The 10,000-nt window shown below is 45.2% G+C and overlaps 1 protein-coding gene across 1 annotated transcript in view; it reads left to right on the forward strand.

Moving 5' to 3' along the window:
- The window catches only part of LOC146207431 (uncharacterized), a 262,324-nt gene that overhangs the window by 202,796 nt on the left and 49,528 nt on the right, over positions 1–10,000 (forward strand). The window contains exon 3 of the mRNA XM_084587378.1: positions 3,759–3,886. Within this exon, the coding sequence (XP_084443504.1) occupies positions 3,759–3,886 (128 nt within the window). The remainder of the gene's footprint in view (positions 1–3,758; positions 3,887–10,000) is intronic.

Here is a 10,000-nt window from a genome sequence, read left to right on the forward strand (position 1 = left end):
AAGTTATCGACATTCTAGTGGAAGTTAAGAAAAAGAAATGGACATGGGCAGGACATGTAGTGCGAAGAGAGGATAACCGATGGTCGCTGAGGGCAACAAACTGGATTCCAAGGGAAGGAAAGCGTAGCAGGGGGCGGCAGAAAGTTAGGTGGGCGGATGAGGTTAGGAAGTTCGCAGGGGTCAAGTGGATGCAGCTAGCACGGAACCGGGTTGATTGGAGAAATATGGGAGAGACCTTCGCCCTGCAGTGGGTCAGGCTGGCTGATGATGATGATGATGATGATGATGATGATGATGATGATGATGATGATGATGATGATGATGATGATGATGATGATGAGAGGAAGAAGCGGAAAAGTAAGGAGATAATCCCTTCGGCTGCCCGGCGTGGCAGGAAAGGGAAAGAGAATAAGAGTATAGAGAGGAAATTGAGGGATGAAGGAAGATATGAAGTCATCATTTAAGAAGGTGCGTTTTGCAAATTCGAAATCTTTCGTGTAAGTACGATGCTCTCAGGACAGAAGAGATGGAATGCGAGACATGAAGGGAGGAGTGAAAACATTATTTTGAATCTGTATCCCAGTTTGGAGTGCTTGAGTTTAATTGGGTTGTGAGTTTGGCTGCGGTGCATAGTGAGTGAAGTCTAGATGAGTAAGCGGCAGTCTTCCCTGCGCGCTCACGCACACGCACGTACGCAATTAAGGTTGGTAATAGGATCCGCAAGTTTGCGAAGTCTAGCATGTTAAACACACGCGGACAAAATATCACTGGCACGCTAACTTGATCAAATAAATATTTCATCAGTGATACACCTGGCGTCTTCCTCTAAAAAAAATGTTCAACTGAAATTTCTTTCTAACAGATGTTTGCAAAATGTTCCGCAGGGAACGCCCATGTCTGCCGCCTACTCGCGGATGAATGTAACGAAGCATCTGAGAATTATGCATCGCAGCTGCCTGCGAACGAACTTCCGAAATGTTTGAAGAGAATTTTGATGGCGGAAGCCTGCAAAGCAAGTTATGTGATGCATCGAAGTCACGCCATCTCCAGGTCACATTCTTTGCAGGTCTCGGCAGTGAGTAGACTACGTCTGACAGTGGTTAACGTTGCTACCTGAAGTAGGAAGGTCTGGTTCTGCACTTACTTTTCTTGAATGGTATTTCACCTCGATATAGCAGCGTTCTTGTCCGTGTAAGTCGAAAGCAAACAAAAAATCCTTGGGAGGATAGCAGCTTTTGCACACGCAGCTAATAACTCCAAATAAAGTTTATTTTAGGAACCTCGTGTTCTATGTCTTACATCGTAGGTATGCATGTTCCGTGTCCGCAGCCACATCAGAAAAAAAAAAAAAGAAAGGACGATAAAAACGTTGTCCTCAACTGGCGTCTTTCATGCGCCGGTCTCTCTTCGACGTTACAGCCTGGCCTGTTTACAGAAAGGGATGTCGCCGCTGCGATGGTAGCGTGAATAGACGTCTTTCGAATGCCGGTCGCACTTCAAGGACTCATGTTCCGTCTCTTCTTAAAAGGCAAGAGGAAAGAGGGAAAGGAAGCAAAAATGTTTTCTCCCCTGTGGAGAAGGAGAGGAAGGAATTATAAAAGATTTTCCGCTTGGGGCTGCGGAAGTGGAACTTGAGCAGCGCTGAGCAGACTCGGACGCCGACAAGAACGCCTTCAATCCGCCTACGCGCGTGTGTAGAACCGGCTACGCAGCACAGCAGAAGCTATGGTCGTTGCTGCTGAAAGTTGCTATGGAGTTCGCGTGCAAAGGATCTTAGGTCTGCCGCACTGACTGCTGAAAGCAGCGGTGGAACCGTCTATGAACGTGGATTTTCTGACACCAACACATGTTTTGAATCTTTGTGTGTTTATAGCGTTTTGTTTTTATGGACGCGAAAAATGTTCGCACTTATGTATCCATTACTGTGACGCAAGAAAATGTAACACAGAAATCGATGTTCATCCACATGCACTGGAATGTTAATCAGAAGCGCGTAAAAAGGGTTAGAATGATATCTATTCTAAGATGCATTTCTTTTTGTTTGAACACAAGGAAACCATTCGAATCATGTGATGTTTGTATGTTTCACTTGTTAGATGCCGCAATGCGGACTATCAGCTTTCATCCGGCTGCAATTTTGATCTGCTATTAGCAAATGGTCTTACTGCTTCAGTTTGGGACATATTGGTGCGAGTGGGCATTTCGAAACCTCGGACATTATGGGGCATATATGTCTCATTCGAGGGGAGAGAGAAGACATTTTTATTCATTTTCTATTCAGGCTGATGAGTCGGTGGTAGTAGTCCTCTTCGTGATGGGTTCTGAGAGGTTCTTGCCTTTTGCTGCGCATATCACTTTGAAGGCGCTGTACTTAATCCAGGCTGCGTTTCGCTCTACCTTGGTCTTCGCTCTTGTGCAATTCATCGCACGAGCGCTGAAACGCGAGCCAGATAATCAAACGCCCATACGGTATACCCGCTTCCATTCTTTTTAATATCGGACGTGGAGCACACAAACGTTCCAAGCCTGGATTCTTGAGATGAATAATGAGAACGATGGCGGGGTACTAATGCCGAGTAATAAGACAGATGAGAGAGAGAGAGAGAAAGAAAGAGAGACGCTCATTGCCCCAGTTAAATTTTTTTTTTATACCACTCTGCATCATACCCCACAGTGTCGGTTGCTGTTGGGAGCATGCCCGTCTGGCTAACGCGTGCTGTCATGATTGAAGAGGCATTTTTATTTGCTTGATTTAGCTGTCTTCCGCTTCCACTGGGAACATACTGCGGTCTTCGTGAAACGCTACCCGTGTGCAGCGCTACAGCTGGTTTAAATTTGCGCTCTACCGCTGAGCTGAATAATGAACCTCGATTGCCATTTCTGCCGGTTGATAGTGGCGATAAATCGCATATTCTCTACCGGATGATATTCAAGAAGCAGAACTTCGGAACTGGCGTAATAGTTATTTACTGTAATACAACAGAAAAACAGAAGCTGAAGACTCAGTGGATGCGGCAGACGAGAACCTGCTCTTTGGCACGCATAAACTGCCGAGCATTGTTGAAATCGTTATGTTGAGTTACCGTGGTGAATAAGGGTGCGGCGTTCGTTTCCTTGCCTAATCTGAGTCTCTGTGTTTTTATCCCTGTAATCAATAAACTTTTGGCCTCTTAGCCTTACGCGTTTTTTACCAGCAACATGGCATTCCGAGGGATACTAAATCTGACTCTCGTTTCTGGCTATGCTCTTGTACTTACTGCCTTCGCGTAACACGTCCAAATAGTTAAAGAAATGACACTAGTTAACGCCGAAAGCCAAGTTTGTTTTTCCGTGTGTCTTGTAGTCAAATGATGCTATTAGTAAAAACAAAATTACTAGATGCACCCTTTTCACTCATGTTTTGGGTCTAAGTGCTTACTAAATGCTAATTAATAATTTGCCTCTTTTTTAGTCGTTGCCGCGATTATGGCAGTAGCTCATTACACTCAACAGACATGATGTAGCCATCTAAGGTTCCTTCACAGAGCAGCGGGAGTAGTATACACGGAGATAAATTGTACACCTAAGTTTCAAGTGTGAATGATGGGAGAGGGAGGCTTCATTAATTCTGTGGTTCTTACCATGGAGCAATATTTCTGTATGCGTCTAAACACGTGAGCTCTACTTTCTCTTCTTTACTTCCCACGCTGCACAGTAGTAGGCTTGAGTAAGCTCTAATCGCCTTTCTAATCCGCTCTAATCTATTTAATCCCTCGCAGGCGTGGACACCCGCTTGCGCTTCAGCCTTGAGCCGGGCCGTGGAGAGTCCGGATTCGCGCAGTGGATGGACGCCACCAAGGTCGTTGTCCGGCTGCCCGACGGCATTCCGGCCGACTTTCGCAAGAAGGTGAGTACCGTGTGCAACTTAAACCAACGCTTCTCAGTCGTATACACCACGGAATGCTTCAGGATATAGGCGACAATTTTCAATGTGCCTCCGTTGTGATTCATAGCCATTCAGCGCCCTGCACAAAAAAAAAAAATAATAAAAAAAGCGCCCTTAAGAGTGCGTATACATCCCTCCAAGGGAAGGAAAGCGTAGCAGGGGGCGGCAGAAAGTTAGGTGGGCGGATGAGATTAAGAAGTTCGCAGGGGTCAAGTGGATGCAGCTAGCACAGAACCGGGTTAAGTGGAGAAATATGAAAGAGGCCTTCGCCCTACAGTGGGTACAGTCAGGCTGATGATGATGATGATACATCCCTGTAAATTTCATATTTGCATCCTCCAAAATGGGTGCCAACTGTAGCTGTCACACCCACACAGTGTAGTGTGACAGGTACGGTCACACGCGTTTTTTTTTTATTTTTATTTTTTTTTGTTTCCTTGCGGCTTTGTATGTCTTGACCGCTTTACAGCCTGAAAGAGCACTGAACAACGGTTGAGGAGGAGCCTCATTTCGTAAGCCGAGATAACATTTCGACAAGTGGACTTGTCTGCGTCTGGGGAAACGTTGGCTCGGCTTGCGAGCTGAACTCTTTGTTCAGTGCCTCTTTCATTCTGTGTAGCCATCTTCTTTCTCTCGTGTTACCCTTGTCTTCTTTAGAGTTTCACACATACCGACTATTTTAAGACGCTAGTCATTTTTGCAGTGCATGCCCTTTTAGAGGGAGGCCGAACAACCTATACAAAATGCGTGTCAACCGCCTGTAAAAATATGCACTAGAATTACGGTGATTCCAACAATAATTACGATACTCAGATATATTTGTCATAGAGAATCTGCATATATTTTCAGTGCAATTCTGTTTCTGAGTTTCGCATAATGTTCACGGTGTCATGTTCTCGAATATAATTTAAAAAAATAAATATAAAATGCAGACCTCCTCCAGGCAGGCAGGCCAGGGCTTGCAAACCTGCCTGTACATGGCGTTCTACCTGATCGGAGAAACACAACCAGGTTTAAGGCATCATTTAAATGTCTTACAAAGCTACTAAGACGACAAAGTCCAAATACCAAATACGCTACGGCCGCTTGCCCTATTCTCGCCCATAGCCTAGCATGCCTTCCGCGCTTATATTTGAAGCAAGCCCTCATTTTAGCCATTGCACTTGGTATTAGTCGTGAGTTTTGAATTTATGTGGGTTCTGACATCAAAATTCAAGAAATAATTGAGATTCTCAAATTTCTGTTCCGAAATCCTAGTCTGAGTTGCGTGCTTCAAACCTGCAAGTATTCTTCCGCTACCGAACTCGAAGACGTCTAGGAAAATCCAAGCTACGGCGGCTGATATGAAAATGCCTCCCGTGTGCTAGCTGTGCGACGTCAGTGGAGGTTAGCATGCCGAGGCGGTCTAAATTAATCCAATGCCCTCGACTATGGCGCCTGTAACTTTCTTCTTTAGTTCATTTCTTCCTCTGCTTACTCACGGTGCGGCTGAGATGTCCACCGAGAAGCAAGGCAGTTACTACGAATTTCTTTCCCCCAAAGAATCAAAGCCACTATTTTAGCATCGAAGCGTTGCTACCCGCTTTTTTTTTTTTCGATTTTTCCGGGGTAGCGCTAAAGCTTTCTTCGAGCAACCGCTCGAGAATAAGAACTCACCGCCAGTGGGTTTATCACCTATTCCGACGCTCATTTCATAATTGCTCTGCTCTGTTCTATGCTGCTCTATGCCTTTCGTGCCCGCGGGGCTTCATTTTTCCGCGAGCGGCGCGCTATTTCTGGGGACAGGAATTACGCCTGTAGCGGTCGTCTCAGTCCCGCCTTTCTTTCTTTATCGCTGCCGCAAGTGTTTCCAGACATCACGAAGAGGTGTTGCGAGACCAGCGACGGCTTACCGAAATAATTTTGTGTGCTGCCACCTCCACGGCTTTTGGAGCCTTAATTAGTAACCCCCTCAACCCCTTCCTTGCTTTTTGGCCCGTACCTTTCAGATGAGAAAGATGCGGGAAAGAAGCGGTGAAAAAGGTGAAAAAAAAAAAAAAGGGGGGGCCGAAAAAAATGAAGTACACACAGCCGGGAAAGAGCGTGGAAGTGGCAGAAAATGAACAAAAGAAAAAAACCAAAAGGAGCCCTGCCGCATATTTTTCGCATTGCTTTGTCAAACCGTAACCCAAGAGAATTAAATGTACAGGGTCGTCCACTCTTAGTGCGAACACGAGCGCTGGCGGTCGCTGAGCCATTGCTTCCGACGCCAACGCGCATCGACGCGAATTTGCGCAGGCGCAGAGGGACCCGAAGGCGGTGCTTCGCATAGCCTGCCACTTCACTTTAGTGCGTGGCTGAATCGGACGCAACGGCACTTTGTGAACAGCGACCACTTACTAGCGTGTTCGCGCTAGGATTGGACGACCTTGTACATCGCAGAAATAAAGGAACAAGGCATTTGCAATCGCAATTTCTTGCTCGTGCACTTACCGTCGTATAACTCGACCAGAGTGGGCCGGTATAGGTTTATTGGTTGTCGAAGTCATCATGATTACCTTGTCCATAATAATCGCGGTCTAGATGAAGTCCCGTGCAGAGCAATTTTCTCTGACAGTCACCATCGAGAGCCAATGTCTTCTCCTTACGTTTGCCGCTGAACCCGATTTAAAATAGCCTAAACTAATATGAGACTTGCCGCCGTCGACTACGCTTGTACTCTTTGTTAAACGTTGTTTGATTATAATTACGTAAGCAATGAAACTATTAAAAAGTACGCAATGCGAATCAGAATCGTCCCCAATTTTAAACAAAGGAAGAAGGCAGGTGAATATTTTAGGGTATGTTTTTTTTTTTTTTTACATTCACATCGGGGAATCGTTTGCCAAGTGTACGTATACGTATACGCGGAGCGGAAAACTGCCAATGTTTAATTTATTATACACGCTTCGTGCAGCAATTAAGGCTGCGTATGTAAGCCTGCTTAACGGTAATTACTTGCGTTAATACAGTGCTTCGGTAACAGCCCGCAGTAATTTTCGAAGAGTAGGCGACTTTAAGCGACCTACCGAGGTTTCAGAAGATCAGTGCGTTTTATAACCTGTTGTGCTGTCGGTGGAGATAAGCGGATAAGCGAGTTCTGCTATGGGCACCTAGCAGGTTGTCGCGGTTCATAAACTGAAAGGAAAAAAAAAAAAGCAGACAGCTCGTTCATGCATATTTTATTCTATTTTATTTTATTTTTGTAATATAATTGCTCTATATGCGCGATGGCATCCTACGAGACTCGTAAGCCGAGTTTCAGCAAACTTGAAAGAATTGAACGCACGTACACTCAAGGACTACGTTCCCGAAGCGCTGAGAGAGGCCGAAAAACGGGATTTATTCATTCATTTAATTATCTAGTTGTTTATTTGCTTTTCTGTCAACCTCATAATGGGGACACCGCAGGGAAAGAGCGAGCTAATGCATTTGCGCTCGACCTATAAAGCGCCCCGACATCGGCAGGTGAGTCACCCTCTCCATTAAACTCTACACTTCTTGCCCTGCTGGGCTACAGGGCAATTTTTTTTACTACTACCGGATATCACGATATGTATTCTTGCCTCCTCATTCGCCCCTCAACAGGCCTTAAGCCACTCACTCAGACAAAATCATTTCCGTCGCCTCAATTCTTCGTTATTGTCTGCCCCACTATGTACCCGTCTCACAGAGAGGAAGGTGGGAGAATATCTACCAGGTATGCACCTTTAGGCACGGCGGTTCCCGATTGTAGTACCTGTAGTACAGTCCCCCAGACTCGTTTTTTTTTTTTTTTATTATTATTATTATTTTTTTTTTTTGAGTCTTCTGGCCATGGGGTGCCTTCGAGCAGCTTAAGCTTACCAGGACGACTATAGCCGGAAGGAGTGCACAGAGGACTCCTGAACCGAGCACTCCTCTCGGAAGGCTAAAAAACAAATTCGGCACATTTAATAAAGTGTGCTCTTTCTCACTCCGCGCAAAATTCCAATGTTAGGGTGGAGCTTTTATGAAGGGAAACCGATCACATTGTTCCACATTTTGGGAAAAATTGCGATATTAGTAATTATCATCACTATCGCTACTATTATCATTATCAGCTGAATGCATCGTCCTGTCGTCGCTACTAGGATTATTATCGTTATCACTAACTGCAGCGTAATTAACATCGCTACGACCACCATCATTATAATTAGCACTGCATCGTCATTGCCATTGCTGCTATCATCCCCACGCTAGACTAGGAGAATAACGATGTGTTTCTCGTGAGCCTGGCGGGGCGTAGTGGTTTTTGCGCTCGGCTGGAGATCGGAGGGACAGTGGCTCAATTCGTGGTAGATAGCTTTTTTATTTGGCTTATAGCCGCACTTCCAATCAAAGATCAGAGGTGGTGCGACTCGATATGGGTGTGCATGGTCTTTGCTTACAGCCACACTTTGTCCTCTGGTTCATTGAAGGTCAAATGTGAGCCGTCGCTGGCTTTGGCCCGAGGTAGAGTAGTGAAGCTTTCGCTTCAAAATAGCACAATAGAATACACCTTTAGGAAAAGCTAGCTTACTATCTCTGCCCTGCATTTCATGCCATAACTGGCTCTAAATATCTACACGTTGCCTGGTGCTTCATCATTACCACTTCCCATACATTTTGAAACCACAAGGTGCCACATAGCTGCGCGCGTTCGTACATCAGGCCAGGCCAACAGGGAGAGTCTGATCCCTACTTTTTTTAGCGTGTCTTACTTCATCCGTAGTTTTGCTGCTTTGACTACAGCGTCAGCTGCACCTGATACCCGGTGTACGCCTCTAAGCGGGCTCTTGTTTGGCAAGCTTCGCTGTATCTTCTCTCTGGCCGCCTCAACGCTCCGAGCAGCCGCTCCTTACTAGCTACATTCGAGAGCGTGGTTTTAAGGAGAGCTCAGAAACTCCTGGCTCACGCGTGGGATGCCACTATTAATAATGCAACGCCTAGAATTCGGCTGACTTCGTTGTCGTTTCGCCAGCGAAGCAACGAATGCTGTTGCGATTGTTGCGTGCAGTTCTGATAATTTTGCTGGAGGCCAGGTGTTATAGAGAGATTGGCTGTTTTACACCAAATCATAAAGTGGTCGCCATTTCAAAATCTGATTGTTATTCAGGGGTCGGAGAAATGTATGAAGCAGTGGCGCAAAATATCAACCGTAGGGTATTAAGGAAATGCCTGAAGTACATTATGCAGCCATCGGTTTGCTACCCTAACTCTGAACTGCTTATGCATTGGTTTTGTGTGTATGGTGTGCCGGGTGTTTCAGCTGTTACATTTGAAGGTTTCTAGGAATAAGGGACTCAAAATAGAGAAAGAATATTTTCAGGAAGAAAGTCTCAGTCCTTGCGGACCTGATTTACTGTGAAAAACCTCTTAATTACTAGCTAAATAACCTATACTCACTGATTACTTTTTGTTTTCAAAGATGAATGGTTAGTGCGAATGGAGAGTTTGAAGTAGTGGTCAAGGCAGTGCTAGTTAAGCTTTTGAAATGAAGAAAAAGCTAAAGCCCTGAAGCTAGGGCAAAGAAATCCGTTGCGTTTTTTTTTTTTTTCGCACAAAATATGAAACGGAACGCATTAGACGCACAGGAAGTTCGTTGGAAATGCGACGTCCGTTGATGACGAGTGGCGATGAGTACGAAGATCAAATCGAACAGTATACGTTATTGTACTATGTTTTACGCGTTCTTCCGCTTCACCTCTTGTTACAAGGAAAATAGCAGTCATTGCCAACTACGAAGGCGCCGTTTTAGAGATGCAAAGAGGAAAAGAAGGTACATGAATGGACACAGTAGAGCAAGAAGTTCGCAATAGGTGGCGTACGCGTTTAAATACGCCACCCGCGGACGTGCCTTTTTCCAGCGACCTTCCTGCTTGACTAATGCGCTCGGTTTCTGTTTGGTGAGGGAAAAACGCTGAACTTTCCTGCGCTGCAGGTCTTGCAAGGATAATTTTTCATTCGTTGCAAAAGTTGTAATGGCATTGATTTTTTTTTTTTTTGACAGCTTCGAACTCTCCATTGACATTAAAAAAAAAAAAAAAAGAAATGTTA

Source organism: Amblyomma maculatum, chromosome 1, assembly GCF_055883805.1.
Source record: "Amblyomma maculatum isolate TAMU_Amacu chromosome 1, ASM5588380v1, whole genome shotgun sequence".
Classification (NCBI taxonomy): Eukaryota; Metazoa; Arthropoda; class Arachnida; order Ixodida; family Ixodidae; genus Amblyomma; species Amblyomma maculatum.